General features: G+C 34.8%; 3 protein-coding genes and 1 non-coding gene across 5 annotated transcripts; 3 read left to right on the top strand and 1 right to left on the bottom strand.

The window, feature by feature from the left end:
• The first annotated feature begins 904 nt into the window (after nt 1-904).
• Nucleotides 905-976, top strand: TRNAD-GUC. The gene has a single exon. It is a non-coding gene; the product is annotated as a tRNA-Asp (tRNA).
• Nucleotides 977-1,881: 905 nt separating this feature from the next.
• Nucleotides 1,882-4,235, top strand: LOC109177789 (NEDD8-conjugating enzyme Ubc12-like). 2 transcript variants are annotated; one of them, XM_019327246.1, is made up of 6 exons: nt 1,882-2,028; nt 2,744-2,854; nt 3,132-3,240; nt 3,421-3,499; nt 3,612-3,728; nt 3,819-4,235. In XM_019327246.1, exons 2-6 carry the CDS (start codon nt 2,749-2,751, stop codon nt 3,954-3,956), a joined length of 549 nt encoding a protein of 182 aa, XP_019182791.1. In that variant the 5' UTR covers nt 1,882-2,028; nt 2,744-2,748; the 3' UTR covers nt 3,957-4,235. The 2 variants fall into 2 exon arrangements, with proteins under 2 accessions (XP_019182791.1, XP_019182790.1); XM_019327245.1 differs by having other exon boundaries at nt 1,882-2,033; nt 2,739-2,854.
• Nucleotides 4,236-6,606: 2,371 nt separating this feature from the next.
• LOC109177786 (BES1/BZR1 homolog protein 2-like) lies at nt 6,607-9,045 on the top strand. Its single transcript, XM_019327239.1, has 2 exons — nt 6,607-7,057; nt 8,003-9,045. Exons 1-2 carry the CDS (start codon nt 6,827-6,829, stop codon nt 8,726-8,728), a joined length of 957 nt encoding a protein of 318 aa, XP_019182784.1. The 5' UTR covers nt 6,607-6,826; the 3' UTR covers nt 8,729-9,045.
• Nucleotides 9,046-9,911: 866 nt separating this feature from the next.
• On the bottom strand, nt 9,912-12,373 carry LOC109177788 (probable NAD(P)H dehydrogenase (quinone) FQR1-like 2). Its single transcript, XM_019327244.1, has 2 exons — nt 11,727-12,373; nt 9,912-10,424 (listed from the first exon to the last, which is right to left on the bottom strand). Exons 1-2 carry the CDS (start codon nt 12,272-12,274, stop codon nt 10,196-10,198), a joined length of 777 nt encoding a protein of 258 aa, XP_019182789.1. The 5' UTR covers nt 12,275-12,373; the 3' UTR covers nt 9,912-10,195.
• Nucleotides 12,374-22,730: the final 10,357 nt, after the last annotated feature.

Below are 22,730 nucleotides of genomic sequence, written 5' to 3'. Positions count from 1 at the left end.
GTGATAGGTATACAAAATTCGTTTAGGAGTTGGATAAAACATTGTAGTTACTATCACATGAGAAAAAAACTAAGGAAACAGAGATTTTGTTGATAAAGAAACATAAATGCCTTAAAACAACACAGATTCCATGGCACATTTAGGAAGGGTGGAGCTGGGTTCACAATCTTGGCGGCCGGAGATGGTTCCGTGGTGGAGAACGGCGGAAGAGCTTCTCGCAAATTTGCAATGCGCTTAAAATAAACAACAAAAGATATAGGATGGAAGCTGACATAGAGACATTTTCATCTACAATCTTATTAGTAATAACACATGTCATCCTCTGATAAGAAGGTACAACCATAATAGAACTTCAACTTTATGAAGTTGATTGAGTGTAGATTGGAGATGCGGGGGAAATAATGAGTCTTTGGTCCCGTTGGGTAACATAGTTAGCTTATTTGTTAATTTCAAGTTATTTGATCACTTTAGCTTGTCTGCCGATATCACTTGAAGCTCAAATCCACAACTTTTCCTATGAGAAAACAATTTGGTGTCATTGGATCACAAGATCCTTGGTGTTGTTTGATTTAGTTAAACAATTAATATAAGTGTTTAGTTAATCAGCTTTTTGCTCCAAAATGTTAAAATTCAAAAAGTTGCTTTGAGCAGCTTTTTGAGAAAATAAATTATATTTTTAAAAGAGTATTTTGCATGTAATCAACTATTAATTAATTTATCAAACATTTTTCTGCAACCAACTAATATTATCAATTTGTCAAACCCGCTAACAGCTATTTGCCAAACACTTCATAAATAAATGTTTTGTTTGTTTAGAATTCGTATGTGCGAAGAATCTCATGTAATTATGACTATACATTCATTTAAGATCTGTTTACATAAAGTCGTCTAAGAGGACCAACGAGTCGTTGTAGTATAGTGGTAAGTATTCCCGCCTGTCACGCGGGTGACCCGGGTTCGATCCCCGGCAACGGCGAGATTATCTTTTATGCATTCCCTTGCTCAGGATTTCTCTGTAAAGATCAAAGAATAGATTAAAAATCGACCAAATATATCAACAAGTCGTTGTAGTATAGTGGTGAGTATTTCTGCTTGTCACATAGGTGACCCGGGTTCAATCCTCGGCAATGGCGATGTTGAACCTTTTTCCGCAAGTCAGGAGCTCAGGATTTCTCTGTTCATCTCATATTTTTGTTACAGGCTTTTCTGAATTGTTGTAAACCAAACTCGTGTTTGAAAGTGATAAGCTACTATATCCATCCATCTGATTCTGCGTTTCTGCCAGTGAAGTCTATATGTAAATTTTGGTTCGCCATTTTTATCTCAGTGTAATCGTTGAGAGGTCAATGTGTGATAGATAAAAAAAACTACTTGAAAAAAATTATTTAGTGTTAGATAAGGTTCAAAAAGAATCGATAAGAGTTTGAAATTAAAGCTATTCAGAATGAAGCCTTCGTCCTCCACTTGTCCAGTGTTTGTCTAGCAAAGAAGGCGACCTAGAAAAGAGTTACCTAATATTTAATAAGGTTTACAGTAAAACCGTTCAATGGGAAAAAGAACTACTTGGTGTCAAAAAGAGTTCGGAGTATGAATTGTCTTAGAATGAGCGTTGCAAATGTTGGCCTTTCAAAAGAGTTAAATCTCGATTCATAAGCTAACTTTGATGATGTAATCAATGAACTGGTTCGAATGTCAATAAAAAAATGTAAATTACACCATTTTTATTTATTAAATATAATTACACATATTTTTAACCTAGTGATATGCATTTTTAAGTCTTTTTTTTTTTTTTAAAGGAAAAATGGGAATTATTGAGATAAAATAAAATAAAAATATATAAAAAGAAGAAAAAAAAAAAAGCGTAATAAATAAGCTTTCTCTCATTTCTTACAATCTTTGTATTTGAGTAGAAATCTGATAGCACCGTATTGGAATCCGGCCGAATCGCTAAACAATCTACGTTATCGTGAACAGCTCTCCAGCCTCAGAACTAATCACAATTTCGAGTTTAAGCCCTTTTCCGAGAAGGTAACTCCGATAATTCTTCTTTGTTTTGGTGCAATTAATCGATTCTATTTGTCTGATTCCTTTGTTTTTAATATGTTTGCTATATATTCGAGCAGAATGTTTTAATCCGTGAGCTGAAAACTGTTGTTTCTTCATAGATTACGGGCTTAGGGCTTTTGAGCAAGTTTTTTTTCATGCTTAGATAGTCAATCTGTGAGATTTCCCCTGCCCCTGTGGATAAAATCGGAATTTAGTTCGTGAAATTACAGAATCTTTCCATTGTGTCTGTTTATGGTGATTTCATTTCAAGCATAAGCATTTGGGCTTCATTGGTGTGAGGTGTATGGTTAAAGACTATAACCCTTGAAAACTTGCTATGCTTTGCTAATGGTTTAGTGGGCAGGAAAGCTTTCTTGATGTTTTTGTGCTTCCCTGCAAGGAAACAATGAGGGGAAATATGTATGATATTTTGCAATTATGGTGTTTGTTAAATGGTTTGAGTGAGAATTTCACAGTTGAAAGAATGCTAGGGATTTAATATTTTATGTTTCTACAAGAATACTCTACATCATTCGGTCTGGTGAAATGTGTGTTGTAAATCAGCTTGGTAGTAAAATTTGCTCGTCTGTTATACTCTGATAGTAAGTTTGTGTTTTTCTGCTGCACAATTTTACAATATTTATGAAAATACGATTGATATTCTTGAATGTATCCAATTTCTTTTTCCCTCGTTTAGGTACAATGATCAAATTGTTCAAAGTAAAGCAGCAACAAAAAGCTAATGAAAATGCAAGTGGGAATGGCCCTGTTAACAGACAGAGTGCTGGGGAACTACGCTTGCGCAAAGGTCTTGATTCTATTCCAATATTTTTTTTACTGTTGCCTTTCTGAATCCTTTTGGCAGAAACAGTTATTTTGCTTTGTATGATATCTTGCAGTTGTATTTTAATTATTTATGGAGTTTCAAAACTTGGGGCTCTGAGTGGCCTTCTTGTTTGGAGTCTCGGTGTGTGTTGATACATGACTGATTTGAAAATTTTGCTTTGATATATTCTCATAAGAAATTTTTAGTTTTTTCCCTTGTAAAATTAAAGAATCACTTTATAATCTCTTATGATTTACAGACATCACTGAGCTGAACCTACCCAAATCTTGTACAATTGCCTTCCCCAATGGGAGTGACAATCTGATGAACTTTGAAATCACCATTAAACCAGATGATGGATATTATCAGTAAGTAATTTAATTGTTCAGTATTATATTTTCTTCCGTTTGGGTGGGTATGGGTATCTTCATAGTATTTTGGATGTAGGACTGTATGAGGTTAGAAACTTCTTCTGGCAGCCTAAATACTTCTGTGTCTCTTCATGAAATAGAAAACTCAACTGAATAGTATTGATTTGAATTTCACAGAGGTGGGAAATTTTTATTCTCGTTCCAAGTTTCTCCTATCTATCCACATGAGCCGCCAAAAGTCAAGTGCAAGACAAAGGTTAAGTGTCTTTCTTTTCATGTTAGCATGTTGTAAGCCAATAGTTAATGGCATTCTTTTAGCACGTATACATGGTGAAACTATGTTTTCTCATGTCTCATGTAAAATACAGGTGTACCATCCTAATATTGATTTGGAAGGGAATGTTTGCCTCAATATTCTCAGAGAAGATTGGAAACCCGTCCTCAACATTAATACTGTTGTTTATGGCTTATATCATCTTTTCACGGTATCACTTGAATAATTGAACATCTAGGATTTATATTTGCTTTTTTCCCTAACTACGGTATAATCAGACTCTGTCCCTATCCTCATGCAGGATCCGAATCACGAGGATCCACTCAACCACGAAGCAGCTGCGGTGTTGAGAGACAACCCAAAGTTATTTCAATCAAACGTGAGAAGGGCTATGAGTGGGGGATATGTGGACCAGACATACTTTCCTCGATGCACATAACCATGGTGGGTTTGGAAGTGTTCTGTAAGTTGGTTGTAAATCTAGTCAGCAACTACTTTTACTTTTGGTCATCCACTCATCTTAGTACCAGTGTACAATTTATGGCATTGCTGCTGAAGGTGATGCCCTTTTTAAACAAGTACATGATGCCTGCTGCTTCTCTCTGGTCCTTTATCATTGTGTTTCTTATGTGTGCCTATGGAAGGACTCATTTCTTCACTTTATGGGTTGTGGATTGTGAATTGTGATACCCTAAAATGGTTTCTTTTTCATTTTGAAGTTTCTTTAGTTTCTGACTTTGAGAGCTGATATGAAATATAGAAAAATTCTCCTCCTTTGATGAAAACTTGGGTGTCCAAACTCAGTATTCGGCTGGGGGCAAATTATACTATGGACCATGGTCCACATTGCAATGTGGACTATAGATAAATATTCATTTTTAATATACTTAAGACTCATTTTTTGTATACTGAAGATTCATTATTTGGTATACTACCAAATAATGGACTTCCGGTAAACAAAAAATGAACCTTCAAAAAAAGTGCATTCAATATATTAAAAATGAACATTATAAAAATGTGGACCATGTATAATGATTGTCGGTTGGGTCATTCTTTCATTTTAAGGTAAGTAGTGTTGTCCTATAATCCTATTACTATTGTATTATAATTTCATTTTAACTTGTAATATATTAAAAATAAACATGTAGTATATTGCACTAAAAATAAATGTGTATCAAAATGATATTAAAAAATAACTTGTATCAAGAGGTGCATAGTATATTTTGTCTAGAAGCTCAAGACTACTTTAAAGGTCCACTTGTGTAAAGCTTTGATTGTTTTTTTTCTTTTTAAATAATTTTTTTAACAAATAAGTCTACTTCAAATTTTAAGAAGAAAGAGAAAGGGAGGAAAACCCCCCAAAAAAAAAGTGAAGGTAATTTATTTGGATGCCATCAAAAAAGAAAAAATGGCATAAAAGAAAAAGATATAAAAAGCCCCACGTGGTGGTTTAGAGGGCAACCGGCAACCAAACCACATGATCACACTGCCACACGGGCGGAGATATCCAGCTGTTCTTGCCTGTGACATCCACTCTCACCCAATTATTAGTGTGTGGACCATGATCCACACAATTATGTAGATTATACTATCAAATAATGTATATTTAATACATAAATATTGTATTTGTAATATATTAAAATTGTACATTATATTTTAAAAAAATATTATTTGAGTATTAAAAGTATATTATTTCGTATATACATTTAATACATCAATAATGTACTTTTTGTTATGGTCTATACAATAATTTGCCCATCACACCCCCCTGTTCCATTACTACAACTTTTTTCACCACCACACAAATTTCTGTGACAAAAATATATACTTTTATCGCGCTTTTTGTTTTAATTCGATATAAATGAACAAAATTATCTTCTTTTTTTTTTAATAATTAATAATATGGAGGAAAATGAGAGTTATCTCTTTTTATGAGTTGTTTGAATGCTTTGGTGGCCAATTTGTCTCATCTCCTCACGCTTAGCTGTTGGTTGTTTGCTTCATCTCACCGCTTCCTTCCCTAATACTTAATCCACAATTCATACTTTCCGTCTTTTTCTCCCCCACACGAAACACATTTAATATTCAAAAAACAGAATCTCTTATTTCTTCAATGTAAAAAAAAAAAAAAAAAATGCTCTGTTGAATCGAAAATCATTAAGCCAATCTCTCTTTTTTTTTTTTTTTTTTTAAAGAATAAAATAAAAAGGGAGCGGAATTTTAAAAATATGAAAGAAAAAAAAAAATAAGAAGAAGAAAGAGAGTGGAGGGCAGGGAGCAGGTTGACGTGTCCCCTGCCCCGGCGACATGTGAAATGTGGAAAGTGGTATCCTTTTTGGATAGTGTCTGTGTCGCACGTGCGCAGCCGACTGTGCGAGTATGGTTTTTCTTCCATGTCGGCCCCACCCTTATCTTAGACCCGTTCAAACCTCCCCCATATGCCGTAATGTAACGCATGCATCACCATCTTCTTTCTTTCTTCACGCTCCTCCAACTCTTCATATTATTATTCCCACCCCCAACTTCCTTCTCTAAACCTTTTTCATCCTTCTTATGTATATTGAATATACAATAATAATAACAATAATAACTTGGGGTGTTGCTGAGTGGAATAGATTCATCCATCATTAATCAACGATCAAGAGGGTCAGTCACCATTATGCAATGACTTTTCAGAATACGAGATTTACTCACCCACTATTAGGCAACGACTATCAAAATGAAATTACAATACATTAAAATGAGCATAGATTAGTCTTTCTGGGCTAATTCAATTAAACTAACACAATTTGTTCAACTGATTATCTTAAAGTTTTATTCTTGTGATAATTTCAATTAAACTAGCACGATTGGCTCAACTGATTACTTCAAAGTTTTACTATCGTGATAATGTGAAGATTCACAATTTATTTCTTTTAACACGATATAAATACAATTAACAATTCACTTACCCACACGCATGAACAGCTCAATTGGTTACATAACTAAAGTTTGAAAATAATTACTCACAATCCAAGCTTTTAAAGTTGAGGATTTACCCATGTCATACGTATATATTTGTTGGGAGTTAATGAGTTATGGCTTAAGGAACATTTTCTCATATTAACATATTTTGCCCTGCAGAATACCCAAATTGTATAACCTCCATCTTGAACTGGCAGGAAGCTCCATTCGGTACGGTTTTAGGGCAGAATTATCGGCTAACTTTTTCTGTGAGGAGAGGATCTAATCTGCCAGTACTATACTCTGCAATTCTTTCCAGTAGACTCTGTACTTGGTACTAGCCCTTCATCTTCTTCCTTCTCAAGAATGACGGCGCCCGGCGAGGGGTCATCCGGACGGCTTCCGACGTGGAAGGAGAGAGAGAACAACAAGCGGAGAGAGAGGAGGAGGCGAGCCATAGCCGCCAAGATTTTCGCAGGGCTTAGAGCTCAGGGCAACTATAAACTCCCCAAACACTGCGACAATAACGAGGTCTTGAAGGCTTTGTGTGCTGAAGCTGGTTGGGTTGTCGGTGAAGATGGCACTACCTATCGCAAGGTAACAGCTTTACTATCTTCTCCTTAATTTTTTTTTTTTTTTTTTGTTTTTGTTTTTTGTTTTGTTTTTCATTTCTGATCATAGATCTAGATCTGGGGAGCAACCTAAACTTAAGCTTAATGCGCAAAGTTTTATAATGATTTTGATTTGGAGCTGTACTGGTCTGCTTGTTGTCGCTTGGATCTTGCATATTGCCTGTGTAGTGTTTGATTAAAGTCCTGTGAGAATAATCTGTAAGATGTAAGATTGGAGCTTGGTTAAGCGTTAATTTAGTTGCAAGCTTCTGACTGGTCTTTTTATGATGATAATCTACCATGATTTTTACAATTGGGTTCATTGTCTACCAAATCTCCTTGCTCCAATAAGAGGGCTGCACTTTTGGTATTGATTTTTGGACCTAAGTGTCAAAGAGGTAACTGAACTTATTGTTCTGTACAATTGGGTCTTGAGCTGAAAAAGTATGCGATCGAACCACCAAACAAGCAAAATATGTACAATTGTGACGTTTTTATGATTTTTAATGCAATTTAAGTTGAAAGCATTTTAATCTTTCATCCCAACTAGTATGGCAGATGAAAAGGCGATTTTTAGTACATATCAGTTCCAGTAATATGATCGCATTCTACCAGAAAAAATAGGAAAAATGTCTCAACTGCATATATTTTACTTATTTAATGGTTTAATTGCACACTTTTTAAGTTCAGTGACCTAATTGCACAGAAATGATAAGTTTAGTGGCCTATTTGACATTTTTTTCTTGATTTTTTAGTTCACTGAAGAGGTTGTTTTGTCTTATTCCTGGTAGATTGCCAACAGTGTTGTTACTTTGATGGTTATGTATTTAAATTTGTTGCATTCTTGAGGTGAATGAATGTGTGATTGGTAGTTGTGTTTTGTCATTCAGTCTAGGAAATGCTAACTCTTTTTATGATGTTTGACACACAGGGGCACAGACCACCCCCGACTGAGACCATGGGTGTTTCGGCAAATATAAGTGCATGCTCTTCGGTCCAGCCAAGCCCAATGTCATCGTGCTTTCCCAGTCCAGCACCTTCTTACCATGCCAGCCCCGTGTCATCTTCATTCCCTAGCCCTTCCAGAGGTGATGCAAATCCCCCGTCGTATATCCTCCCTTTCATCCATAACCTGGCGTCTGTTCAATCTTCTTTACCTCCTCTACGTATATCAAATAGTGCCCCTGTAACTCCTCCGCTTTCTTCTCCTACCAAAAGCTCAAAGCGAAAACCTTTTTTGGAGTCTCTCTCCAATAGTTCATTCTACCCTTCCCACCATGCGCTCTTTATTTCTTCTGCACCATCAAGCCCTACTCGACGCCAACATTGTAAACCCGCTACAATTCCAGAATGCGATGAGTCTGATGCCTCTACAATTGATTCTGTTCGTTGGGTCAGCTCCCAGACAGGGATCCCTCTGGTAGCTCCAACATCTCCTACTTTTAATCTCGTGCAGCCGTTTTCTCAGCAGACCACTCCTCTAATTGGCGTTAATGTCCATAGAGACTTTGATTGGGCAGGAGCAGCTAAAAGGACACGTTGTTCTGAATTTGATTTTGAAAACGCCAAAGTGATGGCATGGGAGGGTGAGAGAATACATGACATTGGTATGGATGATTTAGAGCTTAAACTCGGGAGCGGAAAAGCTCATGCTTAAGCCTCATTTAGATTCTCTATGAAAGAAAATGAATCTGAAGGTGGTTTTTATGCTGTAACACTCCCTTTTAGCACAATATACTCACTTGCAGTCACCCATTATTGCTTCCACTTAGGTGGTCTACATCCTCTCTATTGTACAGTTACTGTGCTCAGAAAGTCACTCTGTGCTACCAAAATTGTTCACTTACTTTACTGTGAGGACTGAGGAGCATATGTCTGGTCAGGGTTAGAGTTCTATTACAGTTTGTGTGATTCTATATTAATGAATGAATTGTGATGCTAATAGCATTTGACTATTTTGCTTTCCCTTCTTCATCAATTATGTTTAGATATTCTCTTCATACTTGTAGCTGCTTGAAGGCCTAAGTTGTATATGGCTTAGCCAATAGAATGACCACAATGAGGTAAACTAACTTAGGTTGTTCATAGTTGATCGGCTTAAACCAGGAAGGTTAATAGACCTTCACTCACTGGGAGTCGAATTTGTTACTTTGTGGTTGCCAAGTTAACCGCCTGACCAACTCTGCTGCTGTTGCAATTTTTTCTTTTTGGTCAATACAATGGAGAAGAAAACTAAAGCAAAAACACACCACAAATTGTGGCCATCAACCCTATCAACCATTAACAATTCATAAAGTAATAGCCTAATAGGTTTTAGATTCTGAAGTAGAAAAGCCAACCAGTTTCGCATAGTCATTTTCCGAACTTTGAATTCATTTCCATTTGTAACTTTGAAGGCTCTGAGCCTCTTAAAGCTCATTCCTCTATTTTATACACTGTCTATTACGTTTACCTATATAAATCAATCCAAATTCAACCTATGATTACAACATTTTAGGCCTGTAATGTTTAGATTAACCAGTTCAATCAAATGTACATGTAAATTGTAATGAGTTTGGACTTTGAATTAAAAAGGCAAAAATGCTTGGGAACGTTAAAAACCAAACATTTTGTGATGCATTCCCTTCAAAAAAAAATTTTGGGGTGTACCCAGAGTTTTCAACGTCGAACACAGTGACTAATTCCCTCACTGAATCACTGCATTCCCTTCAAAATTTGATATTGAAGATATGGTACATTTCTTGAAAAAATTTAATATAACCTGAACCAATCATAAGAATCTAAGTTTCAATACTCACAATCCCTTCGACTAAACACCCCTAAAGGATTGCACCACAAAGTAGAACCAAACAACTCTGGGAATCACATATACTGCAATAAATTGTGTCCAGCAAAGAATGAATTAACAGATTACAACCTTTTAGACACAGGATGAAAAGATGGAAAATATACATTTTGTTTTCAAGAGAGAGAGAGAGAGAGAGATCTGCATCTTAATGGACAATCATTAAATTGGACTATAAGCATCAACAAAAGCAAGGCACATCTCACCTATAGGGAAAAGAGATCGAGATGTATATATGTGGTGTAACTTTTAAGTTTAAGTGAACACAATTGCATGGCATCAACCATGAGCCAGCCTCTTAGTAACAGCAGCCATATACCTTCCTTGATGTTCCGCAAGTGCAAGCTCAGTTTCTGTTGCTTCCCTTGACCCATCGCCAGCGAAAACTCCAGCCCCATATGGAGTCCCGCCTCGGATCGAGTCCATTTTGAACATACCAGCCCCAAATGTGTACCCGATTGGAACAAACAGCATCCCGTGATGGGCTAACTGGGTGATTGCGGTCCAACTGCAATTACAAATCCAAGTAAATAGTGAAACAGCATTACGTTCTCGACCTTCAAACAAGTGAAAAGAATGAACCCAGTACTCTCTGCTTCATAAACAAGACAATGAATACGACACATGTTTCATTTCAAACGACCAGAACTACCCTGCTGACCCAAACACATACTAACCATAGTAATCAGCATTGATTTGGAAAATAACACAAAACCCCTAGAAATCAATGTTATCACGGCCCTCAATAATCATAGTGAAATGAGAAATCAATGTCGAAAATAACAGGCCGGAAGTTCAAGACACTGTACAGTATTGAAACTATATGCTATATGATTCACCTCCCAAAAACCCCATGTCCCTAGCTCTTGAGGTCACTCTTCTAACAACTAATTCTCGTTTAGCCATTTTGGGATTCTTCTCTAACCCACAGCTCAAAAAAAGAAAAAAAAAAACAAACTGGACTGTTTTCTCACAGCTTCCTATTCTTCTAAGACCTCTGTTTTGTTCCACCAAGAAAACATTTTCACGCTCACCAATTAGGCTTGCTTCATAATTCCCACCTCTCATAAGTGATATCCAGGCATACAAATCAGATGCTTTACATATTTGAAACTCCATCAAGAAAACACCTAAATTACTTCTAATAATGATTGCATCCGTTTTTTTCAGAAGAAAAATAGCATCTCAAGTTTCAGTTTTCTACTGCAAAACTTCACTTTCTGTTACAATAAAGTTCATCCTTTGATATTCCTGTTGAAGGTTAGATAATAGACATTTTCATAAAGTTCATTCTTTCATTTAGAATACACACTTGAACTTAACCAGTATACACGATAGTGTCTAGACTTTTATGGAAATCACCAAAGCAAAACAACAATTGAGGACCCAATAAATGGGGCAACATGGGCAACCCACAACATTACAAGTTCGACTCTGGGAGTGGCCAATTGACCTTCTTGGTTCGAGCCAATCAACTATGGGAAACCTAGATTTGTTTACCTACTTGTGATTCTTTATCAGCTATGGTCACAAGACGAGGTTTACCTAGTAAGCAGACTCGGGTAGTGGCTGCAGGTTTCCTTCTCCATTACAACATTATGCATTTTATCATAGGGTTCAATAGTTGGATGAAGAAAAGGCAAACAATAACTATTCAAATGGGATCAAGAAAATTAACATTGAAGGGATCATACAAAAAGCTCCCTACCCAAACAAAAAGTAGCAAAATTGAGCAAATTGGTTCCTAGAGATAATGAAAGATTAAGGACTAATCATCAAAGAAACGAACTTTAAATGAAAAAGAGCTTACGCAGTTGTTTCTTGTCCACCTCCTTGAGTCCCAGTACTGACAAAGAACCCGGCAGGTTTTCCGGCGAGCTTCTGCTCCCTCCATAACTGCCCGGTAGAGTCAAAGAACGCCTTCATTTGGGCAGCCATGCACCCATACCTCGTGGGGAACCCAAACAACAACCCGTCGGCGGCAGGCAGCTCCGCGGCGGAGGCAATCTCCGGGATATCGTCATCCTTGGGCGGGGCCCGCATTTGGCGGAGCACCTCATCGGAAAGGGTCTCGGGGACGCGGTAAAGCACGGCCTCCACGCCGTCCACGGCGTCCACCCCCTTCTTCATTCTCCTCGCCAAGTCCTCCACGTGGCCGTACATTGAGTAGAAGACGATGAAGATTTTGAGGGTCTGAACGGCCGCGGTGGACTCCGTCGCCAAATTAGCATCCCTGTCGGCGGTGGCGCCGGAGTTGGGCTCGCCGGAAATAACGGGCTCCGGCGCTTTCGATCGGTTGTTGGAGTTGGTTCTCTGGAGCTTGTTCTTGCTGGGAACACAGCCTCCCCCTTTCCCCATTAGCCCCCAACCCGCTTCTCAATCCGATCCAATGTGAAACTCAAGAAGAGCTGAGTTGAAGTTGGTGAAGACGCGTCTGGTTCTTCACGCCCATTTTATACGGCTATACAATATAGATGGGTGAAGAAGAAGATCCACATGCTTCCAATCGGAGCTCCATTTCTCCGGGTCCTCACCACTATACATTTTTTTTTTTTTCCTTAAATGTTATAAATGTGTATTAAAAATGAAATCAATTTTTTCCCCAAAAAAAAAAAATGAAATCATTTTTTTTCCAAAAAAAAAAAAATGTAATCAAATGTCTGTGTTACAAATAGAATTTACAATAATAAGTACAAATTCTATATGAAAAAAAAGGAAAAATTATATTCTACCAGTTGAAAAAGATTAAATTCAATCGAAACACAAATTATTTATCATTTATTCATGTTATAACATTTTTATACTTTATTATAAACTATACACATTTATATACTTTATTATAAGTTTTATTTACAATTTACAATTTATTTCAATTTATTAGCTTAAAAATTAGTTGCAATTTTTATATATAACTTAGTTCCTTATATATATATATATATATATATATATATATATATATATATATATATATATATATATATATATATATATATATATATATATATATATATATATATAGTGATTGTATAATGGAAATTGACATTTATTATAACGTGATTAATTTTTTTTAATTATTAGTGTCAATAAAATTAAAATGAATATTATGTAATTATGTGAATAAAAATTAGTAATATACCAATTTGAGTATAGAATGGTTGTTGAGAATGGGGGATGGGGTAGGGGTGAGCTGTAGCCCAACTGTCATATGATTGAATTCAACAATTTTAACATCATGCTGCTAAAGTGGCAATTGATTAAAGGAGTATATTGTAAGGTAATTTGGGGGATATATCTAGCAATCATTAATTAATTAATTTTTTTTTTTTTTACTAAATAGCACCAAATATATTAGGAAACTATTTGATTTTAAAGATTACAATTAATTTGGAAACATTTAACTATAGAAATATAATTGATTTATTAGTAAATTAATCAAATGCATTCTTTTTTCCCCTAAAAAAAATCAAATGCATTCTTAATTAACAATATCATTAGTGTCTCCTAAATGGCCAATTTGCACAGAAAGAGGTGCTCAAGTGAGTAGAGTATCGTTCTCGTACCAGAAGATCATGACTTTAATTTTTGCCAGTATCATCTTAATCGATCACATCGCACAAGGTTTTCCTAAGCGTTTTTTTTTTTTTTTTTTTTTTTTTTTTTTTTTTTTTTTTTGGTGATTTGCAAGGTATTATGCATGGGTGTTGTTTATCTAGAAAAAAAAAATGACAATTTAAATTTGATTTCATATTCAAATTAAAAGTCATACTTGATAATGTTATTATTGATATTAACTAATTTTGTCTATCACTCATGTTTATGATAATGATTATTTTTGTCGTGTTTTGGTTTTGTTATTCCAATGTTTTGACAAAAGGTTAATTCAGGAGGTGTTAGTCATACTTCCACTTCTTTTTGTTTGTTTGTTTTTTTTTTTTCCTTTAATTTGTTTTGTTCAGAAATGTTTATACAAAATTCCGTGGTAGCAATTGAATACAATGCTTACACTTGTACCATGTGTATCACGTAATATTATTTTAAAAAAAAAATTATTAAAATTGAAACTAAATATTAATTATTTTGACTACGAACACCCTTTCAGTTCATATATAATAAATAATATTAAGAATTAGATATAAATCCAAACTCACTAGGGTTATATATAACAATCAGATTAACTAGACAAGCTACTGAAATTAGAAGAAGACAAAGATAAATCAATTGAAGTTTGATGTTAATGGTGAAGATAGTATCTATATTATTTCATTGCTCAAAAAAAAAAAAAAAATTGCTTAAGCTCCTTAGTATTAACAAAAGTATATTTTAGTTCAGCCCATAAAGACACATGTTGGATATAGTTTAATCCATCAAAGGCCCAGGCTTGCCAATTTAGGGGTTCCAATCCAATATGATTCCTACCAACAGCCCATATTAGTATGGGTAGCAACAAATTTAAATGTGGTATGAATGAAATAACGCGAGTCTCTTTGAGTTTGAGCTTCGAACAGGATTCATGAACAAGATTAGTCTTTGTGTCGGCCAAGGAAACTTGTAGTTAGACAATTTTATTATTTTTTTTTAAAGAAGGGATTTTTGGGGGTTTAAGTGGGTGACCAATGTTGTTTTCTGGTGTTTGGTTCATGAAATTGGAAAATGAATTTTTCAAATTTGAGTAAAACAAAATTCTTGATTGGATCAAGGATTTTGTTTTCCATGAAAGATGGGAAGAAAAAGTGATATGATTTGACTATTATACCCTTATTTTCTTTCTTAATTATATTACTTCCTTGACACCATAAAATTTATCTATAAAACTAATGAAAAGATGCTAAATTTTACAAGAATTGAAGTTAGAGAAGATAAGAGATTTGCAGAAAATGGGAAGTTTGTAATGTGGGATCCAAAAAAGAAGGCTATAGCAAAATGGGCTCTCATACTAATAATAGGAGAAAAAAGCCAATTAGGAGTAAGGTTAGAAGGAAACATGAAAAACTGGAAAGAGATTGTATAGTGTTCGGCATTTTGCAACACCGCCCAGCCTGGCCTGCGATCCATATCTTATCCAAACACACAAACATATGTACACAAATAGAAACCCAATCCTTAAACCTTTTGAAACGATTTTTGCTTTTGTTCTCAATTGTAGAAATTATCAAATGCAATGCACATACAATAGAGATACTTTGGAGATAAAGAAAATCCTAGCACAAAAGTGTTCAATTCCTCAAGACTTGTCAAAATCCAAAGTTATGAAAGAGGACGAGGTTCTCGGAATTTGGTCTCACATTGTAATCTAGCAATGAAAAGGGCATTGTCTTTTTTTGGGGTCTCTCTCATTTGTGTCCAAAAAAAAATTAATGATAGATAATAATTTTTTGTTTGTTTTCTAATAAAATAAATTACTCTCTTTAATTGATTTTTTTTTTTCAGATATGAATATTGAGTTGCTATTAGCTAAAATGTTACTCATAAATCTTAAATAACCATCTAGTCGAGTAGCTCAAGACCTGGAAGTCCCATATAAGTCCAGCACACAACTTTGACAGATGTGAATAACAATCATCACATTCACATTAGAGCACTCTAGACAAGAAATCAGTACCACGTTTTTTCTCCCAACACCTGTTTATTCTCCCTCCCAACAACCTATAACATGATATGATGTCAATTGGCAGGGTTAAGCACTTACTACTAACCAAAAATTATAATTAATAACGAATTAAAGCATAATTTATTTTTATACTTGCATAACAGTCAACACCATGTTTCAATGGTAAGATGTTAGACTCGAGCCTCTAAACCTCTGCCCAACACACATTCATAATTACTTTATTATCGTCAGAAATTGACTAGACTAGACTAAGAGAAAATGTCAAATAAACACTACTAAAATAAGATTAGATAATAAAAAACAAGAGGACAATTTGATCCAAAACACAACACATATAGTAATTATATATTGGTTAGCATGTGCTAAAGCTGCTTGTGAGCTTGTGATGGGGCAATAAACATTTGCAGAAAGAAACTAAAGAAAAGAGTAAAAAGGATTTGGAAAACACAGACAGCTAGCATCTTCCCAGAATGAAGAATACTAATTGAAATAATGTAGGAACCTTAGAGTGCCACATACCCACTTGCTTTTGTCTACTATATATTACCTCTTTCTCGTACACTAATCTTATATTAAAAGCGGTAATTAATTAATTTAATTAAGAATGGATTGTACTAAATCTTTGAATGATTCACTTTGCACATCATTATCCCCATGAAAATTGTTATTAGGATAAAATTTTTGTATTAAATACTACTGTATCAAATGATGAGGTTTATAGAATCTTTCATATTTATTGTTTATTCATAAATTGTCAGACTTAAAACTCATCACATATTGGTGGAACTTTTCTAGATACATCTATTGGAAACATTTGAATTTAAAATTGTATGGCGTGTTTGGTAAATAGTTGTTAATTAGTTGCTAGCGGTTACCTGATTGAGTTAGTGTGTTTGACTAGTTGATAGCATTAGCTGATTGCAGAAAAGTGTTTGACAAATTAACTATTAGCTGATAGCTAATTACATGCAAAATAACTTTCTCAAAAAGCTGATTGAAAAAGTTAGTTTGAACATCTTTTTGAATTTTAACATTTTGGAGCAATAAGTTGTTACAAAAAGCTAATAATTAATTAGTTAAACACTCATATTGATTGTTTCATATTTTTCAAATAAACAAGTAAATGTATTTTCAGAAAAATGAAGAATTTCTCACACTAGTAAATGCAAACTAAGTCTATTACCTAGAAGATATATAACTTAATGCATGCAAGACTACCGTTAGGCGAAGATCTGGTGGGCCAAGTCCAACATTATCCAACATTTTACCATTGAAAGCTATTACTAAACATAAGAAAATAAAATTATGCATTTGCTACTAGTTATCTCTTTTGACTTAGTAGTAATCGTTTGATTTTGACCGACTATATCTTGAACCTCATTTGCATAATAAATTAATAAAATAAAATATTTGATATATGTAACATTATCCGGATGTGTCATTTTTTCTAAAATGCCTTGTTTTGTAAGTATTTTGAGTAATCTTGATTACTTTATGTGTGTATGTTTAGGTGTAGTGTAGACTTTTTACCTTTAATCAAAGTGACCATAAACTATGGCTTGCCTTCCAATCCCCACCCTCCCTTCTCCTTCAATTCATGGATGTCTCTTTTGAAACATTGACGATGTATGCAATACTAGGAATTAATTATTGTTTTTAATTAATCAACAACCAAAAGATGATGTTTCATGTTGAGTGTTGACGACGACTTCACTTGTTAATTAGGCAATATTATCCCACTCACGCACCAATGCACCATGCATGTAGACGCTACCATATGATACCTTGAATTATTTATTTATTTTTTTAAAATTTTAGGTGACGAGGGAAATCTGGTACGTGTCACTATTTGAGGATATATATTGGGTAAATTTTACTTTTGTGTACTAACCTATAAATCACCCATGAGATTAAGGTAAACCGTACCGTACCATGAAGATTCTATGTGATGGCTTGACTAAAAAGATATTTGCAAAAATCAAACTCGTAACTTTAAGTACGAAAATTATGTTCCACCCGGTCGATTCACTACTTGATCACCATTTTTTGGGACATGATGCCTTGAATATAATTGATTATACCGTGCATAAATGAAATATATGTTTGATCTTGATTAAAAAAGTAAAGTGATACCGACACACATATTTGTTGACTGCAACTTCCAGGACAGAGTTCAGCATCTTGTCGTTATGTGATTTTAACTGCTACATAATTATAAGAAAATAAAGTTATGCATGTCTTCTCTTCTAACTATAACTTTTGGATTAATGATAAATGTTTGATTCTAACAATATTATACTAACACTTAGCTCTAATTTTTATTTTATCAACCCGACTCAATGAGAAATAGATCGAGATGAATGCCTATAATAACCTTATTCGATCCTATAGAGATGAATGGTACATTGGCCACTGGCCTCTTGAAAATGTGGTGGTATATATATATATATATATATATATATATATATATATATATATATATATATATATATATATATATATATATATAATTTATTTATTTAAATAAGACTTGGCTCACGATCTGACCCATAGCCTGCGTAGGTTGTGGATCAAAGCGGGTCATGCCCGTTAGACTCGCATTTTCATAGGCCATCTTTTCTATACCCCTGTACTGTCCCACCGTGGGACGGATTGTCAGTCTACGAGTTTCAACCCAGTTTAGCAATCCTAGGCAGGTTGGTAGACTTCACTCTTTAGACTTCCGCCTAACAATCTCCAAGTTAGAAATTACAAGACTTGATCTTTCATTTGCTTCTGCCAAAGCTTCTAAAATGAAATGACGATGCTCTGTCGGGTCAGAATGTGGGGGCTCTTAGGGTTGGAGTTCAACCTTTTGGAAGAATGAAATGACGATGCTCACAATAGATGGACTTTTCCCATAACGACTTACGTAGTACATTTTAATTGATCCATCAAAACTATCACCTTTCTGGTTTGTCCACACTACGTGTCAATCACACTATAAATTGTAGCGAGTTAAATGTTACCGGAAAACACCTAAAATAAAGTTGGGCACAAGAAGTTGTGATTGGCGCATGAAACGATGCCATTAGTCTCGAGTAATGAGGATTAGGGCCCTCAAAGTCTTAACCTACCCAGATTGAGCCTCAAATCAAGGCGTAAATTAAGGGCAGCTAAAATATTCTAAAATTGGCAAATTGCACAACAAGGGATTATTTTATTCAAGAATCACAACCCAGGAGGTGCAGAAATAAGCAAATTGATGTCCGCACGGACTTAACTCACTGATTCAGTTAGTCTTGGCAGCGACAGTGTGATGATTATATCCAAGTGGAAGTACAAATTCCTTGTGCACACTGACATTTGATCATGTCTGCTGGGTCAATAATTTATATCCTTCCAAATATTTCGTCGGGCGAGTGTGGGGACGGGATTGGAGATTAAATCTTTTGGGATAAGAAATAAGCAAATTGATTGGGGGCTCAAACTAAGAGGAGGAGGAAGAAAAAGCAGGTAAGGGCAGAGGGAAACATGGAAAGAGACTGTAGTAGTGTTTGGCATTTTGCAACATAGTTGAAACCAATTAACTTAATTGATCGGAAATTTACCCTACAACTAACAACGTTATCCAAACACACATGCATATGCGTATACGTATGTATGGTAGTAATTAGAAGTAGTTCCAGATCAGAAAACCCAATCCTTAAACCTTTTGAAACTGTTGTTTATCGTTTTCTTAAAAAGGGAAATGCATGCGCAGATCAGATCAGATTAGATGAAATGTAAAGTCTTAAGAGGTAAGAAGTTTCTAGTTATACGACAGGTAGTTCATGCACCGTAGGATTTAGTAAAAAGATTGAGTGTATATGCGGCATGCTGGTTTGCTGCAGATAGGCTTTACTGTTTTAGGCATGCATCGATCATTTGAATGATTTTTATTTGGATTAAGGATTAATACTATAACAACACGTTTGGTTCACAGAATAAATTTTGAGGTAATAGGAATGTTATTGCATAAGGAATGGAATAGACAAAGAATAGAATATGAATTCTATTCTATTGTTTGGTTACCGGAATGAATAGACTTTAGGAATTATATTACAGTGTTTGGTTGGTTTAAGGAATAGAATGAAATATGTTTCAAAAGACATAAATACCCTTATAAAAATATGTGGTGGTGTTGGTGTTGGTGTTGGTGGTGGTGGTGGTAGTGGCGGCGGCAACGGCGGTGGTAGTTGCGGTGGCGGTGGCGACGGTGGTTGTGGTGACGGTGGTGGCAGTGGTAAGGTATTTTCAGTATGATAGTACTAAAGCTATTCTCAAATATTTGGGAATAGCTAACACCAGGGGTCCCCTAGGAATGGTTATTCCCCCTGCAAAGGGAATAACTCATTCCCAGGAACGCTATTACCTTGAATAAAATGACAAAACAAACAATGGAATAGGTTTATTCCCGGGAACGGTATTCCATTCCCGACCTATTCCATGAACCAAACACGCCATAAATGATTATTTTTTTAAAACTATTATCCCATCATAAAAGATGGTGGTCTGGTACTAAAACTTGTCTTTTTATTGAAAGATATCAACCGATTGTAACTATTTCACATAGTAAATATATAAAACAAATCATTAGAAAACATCAGCGGATCGAATTGCAACGATGCACAATAATAGTACCCAAAACAAACAAATTGAAAAGCAAACGAAGACGACATAGAATCATAAGGGTACCCTAAGTAGATAGAGGTGGTCATGTTAGAAATGGAGCTCCATAGCTAGGTCAACTTATCACTTAAACCAGATTTTTGTTGATTAGACTGGGGCTTAGCTTGGTGAATCACATTCTTGAATTTGACAATGCAAATGGGAAAGAGAAGGGAACTAATGGATTAAAGTAGAAGAAATTCTGGGCAGCTTTACAAATGATGGAATTATTCTTGAATCCTTGGATCTGAATTTGTTCAGGTTCTGAATTCATGGTCCAATTTGAATGGCAGATAGATGCCAAGTAAAGTATGAGACAGCAACCACACGCAACGCAAATGGGGGATAGTGTATAAATCATTTATGTATTATATACGGAGTACAAAAGTGCAAGTGTACTAGTGTACAACTATGTTGTGGTCCCTCGGTTTTCGTTTAATTATTATAATAATTTAACCTTTTAATCAATTTTGTGACTAATTAATTTCCTAAATCCTGCTAAGCATGTTGTGCTCAGATGACACCTCTGTGACTTCCCTTGAGAGAAGGTCACAAGATCGAACCTCGGTAATGGAGTATTGACTCTTTGGGTTGCAGTAGCAAGAAATTCCTTTAACGAGTTGAAATCTACATAATAGCATTCCCAACAATCCTGGCGACCAAGTTCAAGGGAATTTCGTTCTCCATGTCTTTCGGGAAGGAAGTAAATGTGCAGACTTTCTTACTACTTTTGGGCAGTCTAGTAGTTGGGACCCCTCCATCCTAGAGGACCCTCCCGAGGGTCTGGTGAGCTTCCTTGTGGCAGACGCCGGGGGGCCGCTTCTCGTATAATTATTTAGACTTGAGGCTTGGCCTGGCCTCTCTTACTTCACTAAAGGAAAAAAAAAAAAACGTACAATTAGATTTTTGTATGGGCTAGTCTAGGAAAAAAGAGTAAAATAATATTTTTAATTGAGTTGGTCTCTCCAACCGCGTGTACAATGGTAGCGCTTGTGTGCGCAACGTGCATTAAGTTTTTTTTTTTTTTTTTTTTTTTTTTTAAATAAAAAATTTTCAAACTTAGAAAAAATCAAGTTGCTACTGTTAAATCCTTCTCTCCTCTCTCTTATACCATATCACACTTTATGCCCTCGCACAAGCAAATACAAATCCTTACAAAAACTTTCTTTGAGCTTTCCCTAAGTTATATATATTAGATTTTAAACTCATACAAAACCTATCACAAAAATTCATAATGGCTAAACTTTACGCACAAGGTTGATTATTTAAAAACACAAAGTTTCAAAATCAAATATAAAACAAAAAGTCAAAGTTTTCTAAGGTATTTCTCAAAATTCTTGTATCAAAGGCGAATAACGATTCAAGTCTATACATATGCCCTATATATACCTTTAGGGGCATTATAAGCGCTTGTTTAGTTTATTATGTGATGTAAAATCTTCAAAACTGTCATATTACCTTTTAAAAAAAATCTTTAATAAACCAAATGTCTCTTAAAGAATTACTAGTATTTATAAAAAAGGACTATGGACCACCCAATAGCATATTTTGTTTGAATGGCAAGAAATATATAAAAAGGTGGCTGCCTATGACTAAGTGATGATCAAGCAAAGTAATAAATATTATTCTTCCAACCAATGCAACACTACAAAGAATTGTTTATAAAATAGAAACATCGGAGGGTACATACACACCTTCAGATACTGACTAAAAAAATCAAATCGATCAATTTAATTCAATTGAATTGTCATCAGATGTTACATTTGCAACCTTTAAATAGTGAGCGTGAATTTATCTCATCATCGAAATATAATACTCCGTAATAATCAAAAGGATCAAATCAAATTTTCTGTTAGGTGGTGGTCCAGAAACTCGAGTTCAGCATCATACCTTCGAAATATGGCGCTTGCTTATTGCTACACATGTATAAAAAAAAAATTATGAATTTGTTAATAGCTATAACTTTTAATGATAAATGTTTCATTTTGACATTGTGATTAGATGTTTGTACTAATTAAGTTTAATATTACATAAAAGCTAAGCAAGCAAAGGTTGAATAATATGGTCAGTTGGAAAATGGGAAGCAAGACCTCTAATTGTCGGGATCAAGATGACCGCCATTAGTTTAATCTTATTAATAACTTTTATTAACCCAATAATTAAACACCACTTATCTGAAAGCACATTCATCAAGGCCAGGGAATCCACAACATGCCATGCGCATCTTTCTTTCTGTAATACAAAAATGTTAAGAAAAAAAAAGGAATAAGGGTCAAATAGGCCATCGAACTGCACTCAATAATGCAATTAGGCCACCGAACTTCAAAAAGCTACAATTGGGTCCCTGAACTAACAAATTCTATTCAATTAGTCTAATTTGTAGGTTTCCAAGTTGTTAGCACGTTACCTCTTTTCAAAAAAAAAATTAATTATTATTTAAAATAATTATTTAATATTAATAATTAAAAAAAAAAAAAAAAAAAAAAAAAAACAGAGATTGACACGCCGGAGACGAAG

The sequence above is a fragment of the Ipomoea nil genome, unplaced genomic scaffold, assembly GCF_001879475.1.
Source record: "Ipomoea nil cultivar Tokyo-kokei standard unplaced genomic scaffold, Asagao_1.1 scaffold0805, whole genome shotgun sequence".
NCBI lineage: Eukaryota > Viridiplantae > Streptophyta > Magnoliopsida > Solanales > Convolvulaceae > Ipomoea > Ipomoea nil.
The sequence above is the reverse complement of the archived record's forward strand: the minus strand, read 5'-3'. Positions and strand labels throughout refer to the sequence as shown.